This window comes from Pteropus medius, unplaced genomic scaffold, assembly GCF_902729225.1.
Source record: "Pteropus medius unplaced genomic scaffold, Ma_sr-lr_union100, whole genome shotgun sequence".
In the NCBI taxonomy this organism is placed as follows: domain Eukaryota; kingdom Metazoa; phylum Chordata; class Mammalia; order Chiroptera; family Pteropodidae; genus Pteropus; species Pteropus medius.
The window spans coordinates 26,058,504-26,077,850 of record NW_024351730.1 but is presented as its reverse complement, the minus strand read 5'-3'; the positions used below and the strand labels follow the sequence as shown (position 1 = coordinate 26,077,850).

At 37.2% G+C, this 19,347-nt stretch overlaps 1 protein-coding gene across 5 annotated transcripts in view; it reads right to left on the bottom strand.

Annotated features, from left to right (window-relative positions):
- Positions 1 to 19,347, bottom strand: part of FRAS1 (Fraser extracellular matrix complex subunit 1) — a 409,779-nt gene that overhangs the window by 97,467 nt on the left and 292,965 nt on the right. For all 5 annotated transcript variants that reach the window (XM_039845532.1, XM_039845530.1, XM_039845531.1 and 2 more), the window contains 4 exons: positions 18,822 to 18,938; positions 11,342 to 11,456; positions 9,625 to 9,762; positions 7,483 to 7,515 (listed from right to left, as the gene is read on the bottom strand). In XM_039845532.1, the coding sequence (XP_039701466.1) occupies positions 7,483 to 7,515; positions 9,625 to 9,762; positions 11,342 to 11,456; positions 18,822 to 18,938 (403 nt within the window). The remainder of the gene's footprint in view (positions 1 to 7,482; positions 7,516 to 9,624; positions 9,763 to 11,341; positions 11,457 to 18,821; positions 18,939 to 19,347) is intronic.

The window sequence follows — 19,347 nt, the reverse complement described above, 5'->3', positions numbered from 1 at the left end:
ACAGTTGATTTTTACCAGCAGTGGTTGCAAAACTGAGGCTGAGCCACAGCCTCCAACCCCTAACCCAGAGGGCCCCTCCCCCCATGCCCTCCGAGACAGAATGCCCCGGAGCCCCAGGGGAATCTGAGTAAATGCTACCGAAACTGTCACTAACACTGACAGGAACTGAGACTGAGGGTAGCGAGCATGATTAAACATCTATAAGGGGAAAAAAAGACATTATTAACACTATACAAAGCAGAGATCCAAGAGGCTTAGATGCTACCTACTGAAACCAAAAGAAAAACAGCTTATTTGCACCAGGCTAGGGACCATTATGTAATAAACCTTTATGGGAAAAAAAAAAGCAGAACACACTTCCATTAATGCTCAGGCGGAGAAGTAGTCCATTAAACACCACGAACAACCAAGGTGAACACCCAATTATCTCAACCCAAAAAGGCCTTCACCAAAACACATCGTATTAAAATTATCAAAAATCAATGACAAAGACAGAATTTTCAGGGCGGCCAAGGAAAAGAAGACGATAACCTATAAAGGAAAATCCATTAGATTATTGTCAGACTTCTCAGCACAAACCTTACAAGCCAGTAAGGAGTGGAATCAAATATTTAAACTATTAAATGGAAGGAACTACCAGCCAAGAATAATGTATCCAGCTAAGCTCTCCTTTAGATGTGAAGGAGAAATAAAGACTTTGCCAGACGTACAAAAATTGAGGGAATTCTCCACTATGAGGCCTGCACTACAGAAAATACTAAAAGAGGTCAGCTCACTTAATAATGGGTTCAAGGATCACTTAACTTCACTTAAAACAAAATGACAAAAAAAAAGCATACTTAGGAGTAAGGTGACTAGCAGGCTGATAAAAGCAGAGGAGTGCAACCCTTACTATGAACAGGATATTATAAGCTTAAAATAAGAAGAGATTTGCTATAGCAAGATAGTAATGAACGTTCAGCATACATAGGGACAAAATGAGACAACAATGACTGAAAAGGGGAGTATTCAAAGATCCAAATTCACAAAGGAGAATGGAGATAAGGCACACGCAGAAGAAAAGGGACGACTGTATATATACAACTATCCTTTTCGTAATGGTAACCACAGGCCAAAGATTTAGAACTGAAGCATATAACATAGAGCAAGAAAGAGCGGAGGGAAAACCCACAAAAGCCAACCAAAATAAAGAAAACAGACGGACAAGGAAGCAATGGAAACACCGAGCTATCAGAAAGCAAAAGATAAAATGGCTATAAAAACTAAAGGGAGAAACAGACCAAAACACTATCGTAGTAGGGTACCTAAATACCCTGCTGTCAGATATGGACAGATCATCCAAACAGAAAATCAATAAGGAAATGACATCCTTAAATGACACATTAGACCAACTGGACATAATTGACATTTACTGAGCCTTTCATCCCCAAACAGCTGCTTATACATTCTTCTCTAGTGCACATGGAACATTCTCAAGGATTGACCACATACTGGGACACAGAGATAGCCTCAACAAATATGAGAGTTGAAATCATACCAACCATATTCTATGATCATAATGCTTTGAAACTAGAGACCAACTGTAAAAAGAAAGCAGGAAGATTAAATAACATGCTACTGAAGAACATGGAGATTAAATAACATGCTACTGAAGAATAACTGGGTCAGAGAAGAAATAAAAAGGGAGATCAAGAGATACATAGAAACAAATGATAATGATAGTACAACATATCAAAACTTTGGGGACACGGCAAAAGTGGTCATAAGAGGAAAGTTCATATCATTACAGGTCTACCTCCAAAAATAAGAATGAGCCCAAATAAACAACCTAACACTTCATCTTAAAAAACTAGAAAAGGAAGAACAAATGAAGCCTAAAGTCAGCAGAAGGAAAGAAATAATCAAAATTAGAGCAGAAATAAAGGAAATTGAAAACAAAAAAAGAATAGAAAAAATAAATGCAACGAAGAGCTGATTCTTTGAGAAGATTAATAAAATTGACAAACCCCTGGCTAGACTCACTAAAGAAAAAAGAGAAAGGACATAAATAAAATCAGGAATGAAAGAGGGGATATTACAACAGACACTGCAGAAATACAAAGGATCATACAAGAATACTATGCAAAGGTATATAACAAAAAATTTAATAACCTAGAAGAAATGGACTAGTACTTAGAAAAATACAACCTTCCTAGACTGAATCAAGAAAAACTGGAAAATCTAAATAGAATGATCAGCAGTATGGAAATTGAAACAATCATCATAAACCTGCCAAAAAGTAAGAGTCCAGGACCAGAAGCTTTACCAGTGAATTCTATAAACATTCAAAGAAGATTTAATACCTATTCTTCTCAAACTCTTCCAAAAAATCAAAGAGGAGGCAATACTTCCCAACTCATTTAATGAGGCCAATATTACTCTGATACCAAAAGCTGGTAAAGATAACACAAAAAAAGAAAACTACAGACCAATATCTCTCATGAACACAGATGCAAAAATCCTAAATAAGATATATTAGCGAACTGAATACAGCAACATATTAAAAAGATTATACACCATAATCAAGTGGGCTTCATCCCAGGGGCATGGGGATGGTTCAACATACACAAATCAATTAATGTGATACACCACATAAACAAATTAAAAAATAAGAACCATATGATCATATCAATAGATGCAGAAAAAGCCTTTGACAAGATATAGCACCCAATTATGATCGAAACACTTCACAAAATTGATATAGAAGGAAAGTATCTTAACACAATAAAGCCATATATGACAAGCCCTCAGCCAACATTATGTTTAATGGTGAAAAACTAAAAACCTTCTCTCTAAGATTGGAAACAAGGCAAGGCTGTCCACTATTGTCACTTTTATTCAATATAACATTGGAAGTCCTAGCAAGTGCAATCAGGCAAGAGAAAGATATAAAAGGCATCCAAATAGGAAACAAAGTAGTCAAACTATCACTATTTGCAGATGACATGATTCTCTACATAGAAAACTCTAAAGACTCCACAAGAACACTACTAAAACAATAAGCAAATATAGTAAAGTCTCTGGATATAAAATCAATGTTCAAAAAATCCATAGCGTTCCTATACTCTAACAATGAAGAGTAAGAAAAAGAAGTGAAAAAAATAATTCCTTTTGCAACTGCAACAACAACAAAAAATAAAATAAAATACCTAGGAATAAATCTAATGAAACATGTGAAGGACCTATATAATGAAAACTATAAGACCCTATTAAAAGAAATCAAAGATACAAAGAAATGGAAAGATATTCTGTGTTCTTGGGTTGGAAGAATCAACAAAGTTAAAATGATCATATTACCTAAAGCATTATACAGATTTAATGCAATCCCCATCAAAAGCCCATCGGCATTTTTTAAAGAAATAGGACAAAAAAATCATCAGATTTGTATGGAAGCACAAAAGACCCTGAATTACCAAAGCCATCCTGAGAAAAAAGAATGAGGCTAGAGGCATCACTCTGCTCAACTTCAAATTATACTACAAAGCGACAGTAATCAAAACGGCATGGCATTGGCAGCAAAACAGACACACGGACAAGTGGAACAGAATCGAGAGTCCAGAAGTAAACCTGTATTTATATGGGCAATAATTTTTGACAAAAAAGCCAAAAACATGCAGTAAAGGAAGGAAAGCCTCTTCAATAAATGGTGCTGTGAAAACTGGAGAGCCACCTACAAAAGAATGAAACTAGACTGTTGTCTATCACCACACTCCAAAATATACTCAACATGGATTAACGACCTTAACATAAGACCTGGAACAATAAAATGCACAGAAGAAAACATGGGAACAAAATTCAAGGACCTTGGACTTAAAAAGGATTTTATGAATTTGATCTCAAAGGCAAGGAAATAAGAGCAAAAATAAATAAATGAGACTACATCAAACTAAAAAGCTTCTGCTCAGCAAAAGAAATCGTTGACAAGGTAAAGAGGTAACCATCTGAATGGGAAAATATATTTGCAAGCAACACTTCCGATAAGGGCCTAATATCCAAAATTCACAAAGAACTCATACGATTCAATAGCAACAAAAAAACAAACATTCCAATCAAAAAATGGGCAGAGGACCTGAACAGACACTCCTCCCTAGAGGACATACAAGATGCTCATCATCACTAGCTATTAGGAAAGTGCAAATCAAAACCACAATGAGATACCATCTCACACCTGTTAGAATAGCTATAATCAACAGGACAAGTAATAACAAACGTTGGAGAGGATGCGGAGAAAAAGGAACCCTCACATACTGCTGGCGGGACTACAAACTGGTACAGCCACTATGGAAAATAGTATGGAGGTTCCTCAAAAAACTAAGAATTGATCTCCCATGTGATCCAACAGTCTCTCTACTCGGTATTTACCCCAAAGACTTGAAAACCTATATCAAAAAGATATTTGCACACTGATGTTCATAGCAGCATTATTCACAGTGGCCAGGACATGGAAGCAACCAAAGTGTCCTAGGATAGATGACTGGATTAAGAAGCTGTGGTACATATATACAATGGAATATTACTCAGCCATAAAAAGAGATGAAATACTGCTATTTTCAACAACATGGATGGACCTTGAAATAATCATAGTAAGCGAAATAAGCCAGACAGAAAAAGTTGAAAATCACATGATATCACATATGTGGGATATAAACTTAAAAGTAACAAATGAACAGGATGACAAACAGAGACTCATGGACATGGACAATGGACTAGTGGTTACCAGAAGGGAGGGGGGAAAATAAAAAAAATAAAATGTTAAAAAAAATTATGTATATATAATATGAAAAAAATAACTTGACATTTAAAAAAATAAAAAATAAATAAAATTTGTATGGAACTATAAGATAACCTGAATAGCCAAAGCAATCTTGAGAAAGAAGAACAAAGCTGGAGGCATAATGCCCCTTGATCTCAAACTATATTACACAGCTCTAGTAATTAAAACTGTATGGCATTGGCGTAAAAACAAACACATAGATCAGTAGAACAGAATAGAGAACCAAGAAATAAACCTGCACATATAAGTTCAATTAATTTACAACAAAGAAGCCAAAATTATACAATAAGAAGAAAGACTGTTTCTTTAATAAATGGTGTTGGAAAAACTGGACAGTCAGTTTTCTGGCTGTGGTATAAGACCACTATCTTATACCACACACAAAAATTAATTCAAAATGGATTAATGACTTGAACATAAGACCTGAAACTATAAAACTCTTAGAAGAAAATCTAGGCAGTAGCTCCTTGACATAGCTTTGGTGATGACTTTTTAAATTTGATACAAAAAAGCAAAGGCAACGAAAGCAAATAAAAACAAGTAGGACTACAACTGCACAGCAAAGAAAGCCATTAACAAATGAAAAGGAAACCTACCAAATTGGAGAAAATTTTTGCATATCATGTATCTGATAAGGGGTTAATGTCCAAAATAGATAAAGAACTCACACAACTCAATAGCAAAAACAAACAAACAAACAAACAAACAAAAAACAACCAAAAATCCCCAATCTGATTAAAAAATGGGCAGAGGATCTGAATAGACATTTTTCCAAAGAAGGCACACAGATGGCCAACAAGGATATGAAAAGGTGCTAACATCACTAATCACCAGGAAAATGCAAATCAAAATGATAATGAGATATCACTTCACACTTGTCAGAATGGATATTATAAAAAAGACAATAATTAACAATTGTTGGTGACGATGCAAAGAAAAGGGAACCCTTGTGCACTGTTGGTGACAAAGTAAATTGGTGCAGCCACCATGGAAAACAGTATAGAGGTTCCTCAAATAATTAAAAATAGAACTATCACATGACCTAGCAATCCCAATGCCGGGTATTTATCTGAAGAAAATGAAAACATTAACTTGAAAAGATGTCTGAACCCCCATGCTCACTGCAGCATTACTTACAATAGCCAAGAAATAAAAATAACTTAAGTATCCATTAATGGATGAACTGATAAAGAGAACATAGATGAATGGATGTATAAATAATGGAAGATAATTCAGCCGAAGAAAAGAATAAAATCTTGCCATTTGTGACAACATGATGGACCTTGAAGACAAACCATATGGTCTCATTTATATGTGGAATCTGAAAATACAAAATAAACAAACAAACAAAAAAACCCAAAACGAAATCCAAGCTCATAGATACAGAGAATAGATTGGTGGTTGCCAGAGGTAAGGATGGGAGGTGGGTGAAGTGGGTGAAGGTGGTCAAAAGGTACAAAAAGTATATCCAGTTATAAAATAAGTAAGTCCTAAGGACATGATGTACAGCATAGTGACTACAGTATAATACTGTATTACATATTCAAAAGTTGATCTCAAAAGCTCGCATCACGAGAAAAAAATATTGTAACTATATGTGGTGATAGATGTTAACTAGACTTATTGTGGTGATCATTTCACAATACATACAAATACTGACTCATGACCTCGTGCACCTAAAATTAATACAATGTTATATGTCAATTATATCTCAATAAAAAATTTTTTTTAAAAGTGACATAACACTAAAATTTACTATTGATTCAAGTGTGATTTTTTAACCCTCAAAGAATAAAGGAAGGTTTGAGAGTTTGAGGGATGTGACTTTTCCACCGAGATTTATCCCTACAGAAGATGTGATATGACTTATAGATGGTTAGTCTAATAGATAGTCAATCCTAACTCAAGAGCTATTTAAGGATGCCACTTATAGTCAACCATCCTCACCCTAGATCTAAACCAGAAAGCATGTCTCTATTTTGCCCCGGCATAGAAGCCAGGTCTGACTCTGCCTTTGCTTATTGGCATTCAGCTTCTATTGCACCGTGGACTAAAACTGGGATGCCTTCTACACACAGCAGTCACAATTCACTCTCTAGGTCATAATACTTTTCCCTCCAGCAACCAATCATTCAAGGAAAGGCTCTATTCAAGACTATGAGTGTCACATAGAGATGATTATGTGCCAATTACTGTTCTGGGAGGTATATATGTATATGTTATTATATATATATATACAATATATATATAATAACATATATATGTTATATATATGTTATTATTTATTTTCTTCATTGATGGATGAGGTATTCAGGAACAGAGAGGTTAATAAATTCTCCCAGAACAGGCTGAATCCCAGGCAGTTTGTATCCAGAGTTGATAATCTTAACCACTATTATCTCTTCGTAATAGATATTAGGACAAGTTGAAATGGGGGTTTAAAGAACATTAATCTTTGATATTCTTGGTGGATTATTTTTTTTCCATGAATATGAAGTTAAGCTATTACTATTTAACTAGCCATATAATTATTTTAGAAAAAAAACTTATATAACTTTTAAGCAGCTCTTAGAAAACAGCTGAAAGTGATGATGAAGAGAATAAGAAGAAAGAACAAACAAGGAGAGAAGAATTCTATTTTCTAATAAAACTGAGATTTAAATCTTCACCTGTGAAGTGGAATTTCACTGATTCCGGGAGACCTGAAAGAACAGAAGAGAGAAAAATCAATGTAGGAAACATTTTGGGGTCAGAAATAGATGGGGAAGGCACAAAATATAGGGCAGAGGTTAGAAAAATAAAGGATGTTTTCATCTAAATTATTATGGTTTAAGGAAAGACTACTAGGTTGTTTGATAATATTATGATTAATTTAATGGTGCCAGCACTAATTTTTAAGGAATAAAAAGAACCACATAGTGGAATAATTTTATATCACAGCAGTTGGAGTGATTTATAATATATTCATTCAGATCCCATTTTATCAGTCCATAAAATCTGACAAATTGGTGAGTGTGGGTGATTTCATATATCACTGACAAGGCTCTCTGGTGGGTCAGTTCCATTGTAGAATTGAGTGATGCCTGGGACATTGATTTACACACTGTAACTGTGAGAGATTTATCTCATGGTATTCATAGATTATACAGGATAGGACTCTGCTCTCTCTAAAAAGGTTTTAGGAACTCAGCCGGTATAATGGATACAGAAATAACTTCAACCATGGTTGACATGTTTTCTTTCCCTCTAATCCCAGGATATCTTGAATTTCTTATAAAGTAGGTCTTGTAAAGTAGGGGTTAGAGAACCATGAACATTTTCATAGGCAGTTAGTTACCCGGTAACTAAACACTGGGGATATTACTTGGAGAAGGAGCCTATGCCACTCTCAGAGGTTTTCAATCTAATTGAGTAGTTAATCATTTTCTAGACAATTGCATTTATATAAATAATGGCAAATATTACTTTAAATGTTTGCCATAATTTAAAACATAACTCTAAAATTATTTTATCTATGTTCAACTCACCACAAGAAATTACCAACTATTCTGTATTAATAAAGCTGCTATATAAAAATAATACTCTACATTACTTGTATTATGTGGTACATAAATCTTAAAGATCATAAAGAAATAGGCTTCAGAACTTTTAGAATCTTTCCGAGGCACAGAAATATTTAGGGTAGGGACTCAAAACTCCTGCTTTTTAGCAGTTTCGATTACTGCATTAAGGGGAGAGATAAGGGGTGCCAAGGATTAAGGCTGTCTTGGGTTAGTGGAAAGGCACACACTGTCTTGATTTAGAAATTCTGTTCCCCTTTTACTCAGTCTTCTCTTCCTTTTGAAAGGTGCCTTCTGACAAATCCATGTTTCATTGCCCAAAGGGTGGCTGCATTCTCCATTCCTACATGAGCTCTTCCCTGAGGTGGTACAGGGTACTTCTCACTGGATTCCCTTCACCGCAGGCCCATCCATCCTGCCCTGCTCCTCCATTCCATTCACATCACTGCAGTCAAGAGTTTTTTTTATCAAAAGCCATCTGCCTAGATCTTAAAACATCCACTGGGTTCTTATTGTTCTTGGGATAAAGATCCAAATCTCTACAGGCTTACACGGTCTCGAAGGCCTCTCCTCTCTCTCCCTCCAGGCCTATCTCTGCTCTGCTTACCCCTCCACATTCCAGACACTGGACTTTTTTCAACCCCCAGAACACCACATTCTCTCCCTCCCCAGGGCCTCTGCACCTGGGGCATGTGCCCTTCCTTCAGGAATGTTCTCCCACTATCCCTACATGCACACTTAGTCTACTTAGCTTTCCCACTCCCTCCATGGTCAACACTGCCTTGGGGCTGCCTCCACTGACCCCTCAGTCTAGGTCAGTCTTGTAACATCTAATTCCATCACTAAACCCTTCTTTTCAGAGCTCTTATTTCAGTCTGCAATTAAACATTTATTACTGGGATTATTTATCAAATTCTGTCTCTATACTTAGATACCAAAACTCACCAAGAATAGGATTTATACCTTTTTGTTCACCGACAGATAGATCTCCAAGGCCTCACTCGGTAATTGCCACAAAGTAGGCACAAAATAAATATTTATTGAAAGTAATTCTGCATGCATGAATAAATGAATAAAGTCATAAACTGAGCCCAAATTACATATTGGCCACAGGTCTCAAGCTATTTTGAACAGCTGTAAAGCAGTGTCATCAAACCTTCCAGGAAGACTACAGGAGGGGTTAGGGTGAGCCTGCCAAGAGGATGCACAGAAAGTGGTTTGGGTGTCTCAAACTAGAGAAGAAGGCATTACCAGCGAACGAGAAGGCCGTGATCTCCTGGAGGTGGGGCGCTGCAGTGGGAGGACGGTACATGATTTTGCCCTGGTTAATATCTTCCTGTGTGAAATACCGGATGGGAGAGCGAGGTTGGTCCCTGTGTTCTATGATACCTGGGGAGAAGGAGACTTGGCATGAGCATCAACAGTAGTTCTGATGGCTAACTGAACAGCCAAAGCCTTAAAGCTGCCTTTCTCACTGGTGGGAGTCTTTTAGCCTTCACAAACAATTGCTCTCGGGTTGTTCTTGGTATGTTGTTCTCCAGTTAATCAAGAAAAGGCAAATCTGAAACCCAAATAGATTCTTGACTAGGATTCATTAACTATAAATGATAGTAGAATACAAACTACTGCCCCAAAAATAGCTTAAACCAGGTAATTCTCCAGCAGTCATAGACACTGTACCATAATTATGAAATTCTCTCAATTGACTTTAAGTTCAAAGGTCAAGATCACTGAGAAAATGGCACAGATTGGTCTGGTGAAGCTATAAAGAGATTTTCCCCAATCTACCCTCTTTGCTTCAGGAGCTCTTTGGTTTCTGTGATGATCTTTGGCAACAGTAACATGGATCTTGATTATTCTGAGAACTGGATTTGCAATTATCACTCTGCTTGTGATAAATGCTTTAGGAGCTACACATTTGCCTGTCATTTCTAAATATTACAGGTACAGAACTGATGCTATGATCCTTTCATGCCTTATTAACAATTTAAAGGAGGACATGTGTGAGGCTTGGTATTGAACTACTTTGACTTAGGGGCTGAGAGACCTACAGACAATTCAGGCCACCGATCTGAAAGAACTTCGTCCCTCCCCTGGCAACACAGGGAGGACAACTCTCGCTATGACTTAGTAGGTTAAAAAAGGGAAGGTTGACTTTCAGACTTTTAATTTTTTTGGACTTTATCAAATGGGTAATGAAACAGACTTTTAGACTTTTATTTCTCCTTGGCAATCTGATAATGTGGCAAACGACAAGGGCAGATATTGCTCTTTGGAGAGCTGCCTCAAATATAGGAGTAGAATTGTCTTAGAAGCTGATCTCTTTTCAGTGAGGGACAGCCACATCTCTGTTGGGCATAGGCTTATCAGTCAAGCCCAACGTAAAGATATCTAAAAGCTGGGATGAGGGTAGGGGTCCACCTCTCCTCTCATTGTGGTTCCACATTTCTGTGGTCCCCTATGGGAGGAGAAGTGACTTATCCAGTAGGGAAAGGAACTGAGTATGTGTGGCTCAGCCCCCTGTGAGCTCTCTGCAAGAGGTGCTTGTCCTTAGCACATGCTCATTCTGGTCTGCTCACCTATGATAACCGAACCAGGGCAGGTTCTGTTCTTATAGACAGTGCCTGTGTCTGTACAGTTCTGCCTATGCATGGGAGGGGGAGCTCAGTCCAGTGATTGAAGTTATATGCACACTGTGTCCTCCAGTTCAACTCTATCAGTATCAAAGCTGACATATTCATCTCCATGTGTTTGACCACAGTGCCTTTCTCCCTCTCTCTCTGTCTCTGTCTGTCTGCCTGTGTTTCTCTCTCTCCCTCAATTGATTCTAAACTCAGAGAAACAAAGGGGTATGAATAATTGTTACTCCTTAAAATTTAACACTTACAAGCAGACAAAACTCCAGAGTTTTAAGAGTGGTCAACAACTAGAAGACATCACTCAAGAAATCATTTATTGCACATCTTACCTTGATTTGGATGCAGAGGTACAGTGATATTATATATAATCTTTCTACTTGGCCTCTTAGTGTTTACAAAGGAGAGGGAATGAGGCTGAATCACAGTCAGGCCATCTTCCTGAGCCTAAACAAAGTTTAGAATAAGAAAAAATGGTGTGATGAAAACAAAAGCAAGAGACAAAAATAAACCTTATTTAAAAAAAAAAAAATCTGAAACATAAAAACATTTTCTCTGAGTTCAAAAGAAGGAGCTAGTCTCTTGCACTGTAGATTTGTCCCAGCCTTGGGAAACTTACAGGGTTCTAGAGTCCCCTTCAGGTCTTCTTGTACCCCAGTTCTTCTCTCTCTTGCCCCTGCCCCATGTCTATGCTGGTGCCTGCTCTGAGAATCCCAATTCAATTGCTTTTCCCTAGGTGGATCGCACAGTGATACATGTTTGAGAACGAGCCATCGCAGCTGGCTATTCTATCCTAACTGTTTATAGTAAGACTGCCATATCTCTGCTCCTCTAACTTAATGAGCTAAGGTTGTATCTGGTAAAAAAAAAAAAAAAACAAAACTCCCAGCTTTGTTAATGGGAACTGTAATGCTCTCTGATTTTCTTGTTTTTGAAATTGTAATAGTTTCAAAGGACTAAAGATGAACTCACCCCAAACACCAACAGAAGCTCATCATTTGAATTCAGATTCAAGAATAATTTGCTTATTAAATAGTAAAATAGTCAATTTTTCTCTTTGTCTCCATTCTACTATTCAAAAGAACTAGATATTGCTTTTCTCTTCTAGCTTTCAGAACCCAAAAAAGAAGCAAGTGAAATTAATCAGAAGGCCAATGTGTATGTAGCTTTTACTATCCATTCACCTGTGTACATCCATCACCCACTAACAGTGATAACACTCAAAAAAAAAAAAGAGAGAAAAAGGAGAGATTTGAAATCCAATGGCCAGGTATAACAGTGATTTGGGGACAACAGCAAAAGCATGTAGGGGAGAGGAGAGAGAGAAAAGTAGTGTGAGCATGGGCCCCTTGCCTGGGTCATGCATGCTGTCAATAAAACAGAACAAAACTATCCAACTCTTTGCAGGATCTTCCTAACTGACCCTTGAAGGGTTAGAGTTTGACATCCTTTCCTGCTCTTTGAAGCTCTGCTTCTTTCAGAGGCATTTTCTAGTTTAGGAAAGAATGAAGTAAAGCTCAGTAATTCTCACGGAGGAGGAGGGCGTGGTGTTCTTCCTTTTAACCATGAAAAGATTGAAGGTTACAGTTGTTCTTGCAATTGTCCCCAAGGCATACTTGTCCTGGGGAGAGGCAGCATTAGCAGGTTAAGACAATCCCCCTGTAGTAAAGAGTCATATTTCAGGCCATTGCTCAGGTCTGGAATGTAATGAGCAAGGAAAATCAGAATTGCCAAATAGCACCTGGTATTTCACCCCAAAATAAAACAAGTAAGGACAACAAATTAAAAATATATGCCTATCTACAACCCATGCATGTGTACACGTGTAGGCACGGATACATGGACAAAAAAGTACAGGCTCAGTGCGTTGTTCAGTACTGTTTGTCACCTTTGTAATTTCAAAATCAGAAGGATAACTGCAAATTCTCAGAGTATCATGGGATATTTTTTTAAAATCTAGATGTTCCTAAGCAATAAAATGATAAGAAGAGAGAATTAGCATGGACATAAGGCTATGGGCAAGGAAAATATGTTGCAGACAAGATAACAGATATTTTTATGGAATTTGTGGATACTATTTCTCTACTAATAGAAATAGATACTAGGTAGAAAAAGTAAGGACTTGATTCTCTGAAGAAAGCAATATTATGGTTGAGATGAATCAAAATATAATCAATTTTAATATTTCCTATTTAGGAAGTTCAATATTTATCAATTAAACAGTAAAAAAGAGAGATTAAATTTCATAGAAATCATTACAGATGACACATTTTCATTAAAATATCTATCAACAAAAGAAGGCTACAGAATAATAACTTTCATAATACTCATATCACCTCTGATTATATTCAGAATGTAACAGATTCTCTCCATGGCCATTGCCACCACCTTTCTGAGAGCCACAATCTTTCCTGAATTACCCGGATGGCCTCCCAACTGCTCTCTTGCGCCCCCTACAGTCTATTTCAGCATAGCAGCCAGCATGATCCCTTTAAAAAGGACATTAGGCCTCTGCTCAATACATTGCAATGGCTCTCCATTATACTGAAAACAAAAGCTAAGTCCCTACAATGGCCTGTGAGGCCTGATGATCTGCACCCTCCCAAACACACACTTAGCACATCTGTGAATTCATGTCGATTACTCTCTCTTTCACTCACTCTGCTCCAACCACACTGACTTCCTTGCTGTTCTTTGAACATCTAAGCATGCTCCCAACTGGATACTCTAAACGCATGGTTCCCTGGGTCTGGCATGCTCTTTCCTCACGTATCTGCAGGACTACTTCCCTTACTTCCTGAAAATCTTTCTTTAAATGTCATTGTCTTAATAAAGCCCACCCTTTAAAAAGCCCACCCTGACCACCTTTTAAAAAATTGCAACGTATGTCTCCCCTGTCCCCACATTTCAGATTTACTTGGTTCTGATCTACTTTTTGTTTCATCATACTTCTCACTAACATGATATATGTGTGTTACTTATTTGTTTATTATTTATTGACTATTCCCCCCCCACCCCCAGAGAATGTAAACTCTATGAAAACACAGATTTTTGTTTCTTCATGGGTGGATCCCAAGCACCTGACACATGGCACATGGAATTTCTTGATAAAAATTTGTTGAGTGCATGAAATATATCATTTTTAAAAGATTAAGTCAAGAAATAAAATAATAAAATTACTCTTTATAACAACTTCATCAATAATTCATTGGAATAGTTTCCATTGTATTTCAATGTCATCTAAAGAATTGGCAGGGGCGGGGGGGTTGTTGCAAACATTTTAAAACATTAAATCTTAGCAAAGTGTGCATAACTTAACTTCCAGGTCAGGATTTATCAATAACATTAAAATTTCACCCTCTATTAAAAGAAAAGACAAATGTCACGTGTTAACTGTCATTCTACTAAAGCAGCAAAGTCCATGCCGGACCTGAGAAATCAGATGCCCATGAATAATGAGATAAGTGAAACAGAGGTACTACAAGAAATCATCTTCTCACAGTTTAGTTAGGACAACAAAATTAATTAATTCATATATTCATGTAGCAAATATTTAGTAAGACCTAATATGTACAAGGTACTAAGCAAAGAGCTATGAGAGATACAGAATGAATCAGATATGGAACCTTTCCTCAAAGAATTCTAGTTTTTTGTAGGGGAAAATCATAAATAGCTCTAATGTAGGAAATTCTAAGTAGTGTGAAGGCTCAGATAAAGCACAGCAGGAATTCTAAGGATAAAGAGATTGCATGTAATAATTCTATTAGTTTCTAAAAGGTCTTAAGAAAAAACATGGACACAGAAGCCCGCAGCCATAAAACAAATACAGCAAGCCCAGACTTGAGTTTATGTTACAAAAGAGATCAGCTGTTCTAACTGGGTCCCGGCTGCCCCAATAAGAGTGGTTTTAAGAGAACCCTTGCTACAGCGATCTTCCTGCAAATGAAACCAGGAAAGAAAGGCTTATTCATGACCCTTTCCTCAGGTGGTGACCTTGGGCAACCCAATCCTGAGGACTGCGACCATTGGAAAAAGGAAATAATATTCTGCTGCTGACATTAACAGATAATAGAATTTCCCCTTTAAGAGAGGAATTTGAAATATGATATCCAAAGTGTATGTGTGTGGATGTTCATATAATCAATCTGTTATTTGAATGTGAAGGGGATATAGTTTAGGAAGTTATTAACTATGTAAAAGTAGGTCTGAAAATATTCACTTAGTCAACAAATATTTACTAAGCAATACTTTATGTAAGGCATTGTGCTAGATACTGAGGAAGATACCAAGATTAATTAATCAAAGATTTTGCCTTTAAGGATTTCTAAGTCCAATAGTGGATGATTATTTGGAAAACTATGACTTGATGTGAATCTATTAACTTATTGGCAGAATCTTACACTATCTATGCTATATATGTATATATACAAATAATTCTGAACACTGCAAATCAAACTACAAGATTTCATTTAAAGGATCTTAGATTTGATAAATTCTCCCCTATTTCTGGTCGAGATAAGTGAATAAAAGAATTGCAGAAAGGCCACAGAACCAATTTTCATTCAGGCAGGTATTTGATTATGCTGCTTTTCACTCTATTCAGTCTTCCTGGGGAATTTCAGTTATGCCCGAGGATTTAACCACTACGTGCCATTAATGATTCTCAAAGGTTTATCTCCCACCCATAATATCTACTGATCTTCTACCCACCCTTAATAGGCACACCCTTTACAGACACATCCCAATCTGAACTGATCATGCCTAACAGTCCTCCCCACCCCCTAAATTCTTCATACATTCCTGATCTCAATGAATGGCATCTCTATATACTCACAAACTGGGGCGTTTTACCCTCTTCTCACATCCAATTGACAAGGATATCTCTAAATATCTCTTAATCTTTCTCTGATTCCCTCCTCCATCTTACCTACTTTTGAGTGCACAGTACAGTAGTGTTAACTATATATACATTGTTGTGCAACAGATTGCTAGAATTTTTTCCTCCTGCAAAACTGAAACTCTGTATCTATTGAACAACAACAACTCCCCTTTTCCCTCTCCCCACTTCCACCGCTACGCTGACAGGGGCAACCACCATTCTACTTTCGCTTTGTAAGAGTTGGGTTACTTTAGATAGCCCATATAAGTGGAATCATTAGTATCTGTCTTTTTGTGACTGGTTTATTTCACTTAGGACAATGTCCTTAAAGTTCATCCATATTGTAGCATATGACAGGATTTCCTTTTTCTAAGGTTGAATAATATTCCATTGTTGTATATAACACATTTTCACTATCCGTCTATCTACCGAAGGGCATTTAGGTCACTTCCACCTTTTGACTAATGTGAATAATATTTCAGTGAATATGGGTGTGCGAGTATCTCTTCAAGATCTCACTAACTCTTAATTCTTATTGCCACTAACCTTTCTTGTTCTAGATGACTGCAACAGTCTGTTTCTTGGACTTCTTGCTCCCTGTCTGGTCCCCATCCAAGGTATTCTCGACTCTGCAGCCAGATGACCTTCCTAAATTAAAAATCCATTCAGGCTGCCTGTCTTCTACATCTTATTTGCCCCAACAGACTTTTGGGACAAAATGGAAACTCCTTCACCTTATCTTTAAGGTCCTCCATGATCTGACTCTCATGTCTCACTTCTTATTCACTTAGGGATATATGCTCCAGTCAACTGAACTCTCTCTCATTTCTCAAATGAGTCCTGTTCTCCTGAATCTCCTCCTTTTTTCATCTACTGCTCCTTTGCCGGGAATGAATCTCCCCAACCCCCGCCCCCTATTTCTAGTCTAGATAAGTGGTTCTTCAAATGTGGTGAGCAAAGCAGCAGCAATAGCACTACCTGGGAACTTGTTAGAAACTCAAATTCTCAGCCCTATACCAGACCAACTGAATTAGAAAGCTCTAGGCTGAGCTCCAACAATCTGTGACTTAACAAACACAGTGATCCTAATGCAGGCTGAAGTTTGAAACCCTGCTTTAGAGATAATTTCCACTTCAACCACCTCAATTCACCTTCTATGACCTTGCCGTGCCCCTTGGGCCAGGTGCCCTCCCATTTGCCTCTATATCACGGCTCTGTCATGGCATTTATTATTATATTTCAGTGCTTATTGATTTGCTTGTTTCTCCTTTTAGACTCTAAGGTCCTTAAGAATAGAGACTATATTTTATGGTCATTGAATCTCCAGTGTCTTCTATAGCACTTGAAATAAACTAGGGGTTCAAAAGTGTATGACTGAATGACTAAATAACTGGAGATATAGACTCCTACCCTTAAACCATATATGTGTTTAGCACATATATTCATAATGTATTTACCAAATGTGTGCAAACTTTTGTGTACTTAGCTGTGCCCAAATCACTGGATCGAGAATGTGTTTTTGTCACAGATTATAAGTATGACCTACAGTAATAGCCCTAATTAATGTCAAAATAACTACAAACCACATATATTTTAAGAGATGAAGAGTAGAATAATCACATTTTATGGTAAACTAACCTTTGTGATATCCTAAGTTACACAGCACAGACCTAATTTGCAAACATACAACCCGAGATCCTAAAGGTTAAGAAACTTGAAAAGCCTCTAGCGTCCAGAGCAGCAGAGTGGAAACGGTGCCCCCTTCACAGCTCCTGGCCCATTTTTCCTTTCTAAACTCAAAATAGCCCTGTATTAGCATTTGGCAAGAAATGTGCATGCACACTTTTCTTTATAGTTTAGAAAAAATTCTGATCCAAGTTCCCCCAGTCAGAATGATGAATTATAGACTTTATAGTGCTGCTGAATTATGATTTCTTTAAATTATGGTTTACAATGGAAATGCCGATACCAGCTATTCATTAAAAACTTTCTATTTCCCCTTTTATGTCTCTGTCATGTCCCAGACCCATAATTTCAAAAAGTATAAATGCTTTCTCTGTTGTCGCTCGAGGCTGATACACACTTTGGAGTGTAATTATGTGGGCGCTAACTAAAATGTGGATCCATAATGATTAATTTACAAGGTCTTATATGCTTGTAGCTCTATGTAGAAGATGGTTCTGGTAATACATGCCAGCTAGATATAGGGTTATGGTGGAGTTAATAATTGTCTGAACTAATTTAGCTGTCACCTCACTTCAAACCTTTCCATGTACCCACATTCCTTGCCACACAGCATGCAAGACCTTCTGTGATCGAGCTCACTGACCCCTGCATCCTCACCACTCCTCTTTTGCTTTCCTAATTTCTCTAGAACTATTTGCAATTTTCCCAACAATCATATTCACCTCTCGGTCTTTGCATGTGCTGTTTTTATGTCTGTTCGTGCCCTTTGCCATCATCTCTCCATTCCTTCCAACCTGCCCTCAAAACTTTCATTGGGATAATTGCTACTTACCTCTCTGGTTTCAGCATATGTATCACCTTCTCCAGGAAACTTTCATAATAGAGAAAAAAAAACTTCTAATGGGGGTTTCTATAAAATGGAATAACAGTTTCTCCAGCTAGGTGGGATTATCACTGGCCGAATAATTATACCCAAATAGTACTGATTAAACAAACATAAGCCTGTAATTCTTTCCAACTATTCAGGAGAAACCTTATGACTGAGATGTTGTAAAGAGAACAGCAGCAATGAATGAGAGGTCGAAGCGAATTACATCTAACTTTCCTTTCTTTCTAGAAACTTTTTCAAATCAATGAGAAATGTGTTTACAGGGCTGGTATTATCTGTGTTCTGGGCCAGGCATTCACCAGATGCAGAAACAGGATATTCCATCATATCCCGTCAGTATGCCTCCTACCCAACTCACAGTCATATGGAGGGATGCTCCCAGAGAGTGCTGAGGCGCTTCTGGCGTCTTTGGTAAGATCGCAATGTTGAACGTGCGACTCTCCAGGTGGGTGTGGGTGTCTGTGGCACTGGACACCTGGAAAGAGATGTCATACCGGTGAGCCTCTGCTGGGCAGAGTATGTTTGTATGTGTTTATTTCCCTCCCTTTAAAGCATCTCTTTTTTAATTCTATCTGCTTCTGTATTATAATTTTCATTCTGCTCTTCATATTTTAATATTAATTTTTACTGATTACAAAAAGTATACATAATCATGTTAGGCAATTCTGAAAATGCAGGAAAGTATAAATAAGAAATAAAAAATTATCTAGAATTTCATTACCTGGAAATAGTAGTTGTTAACAAAAAAAACCCTATTACCATTGCAGTACTGAGTTCCGGTAACACACACCTCTAGGTCTTTATCACTGATGAAGAAATGAATTTCAACTCAGTGAATATCAGAAATATTTGTTTATTAAAGGCACATTATGAGGTAGAAGACT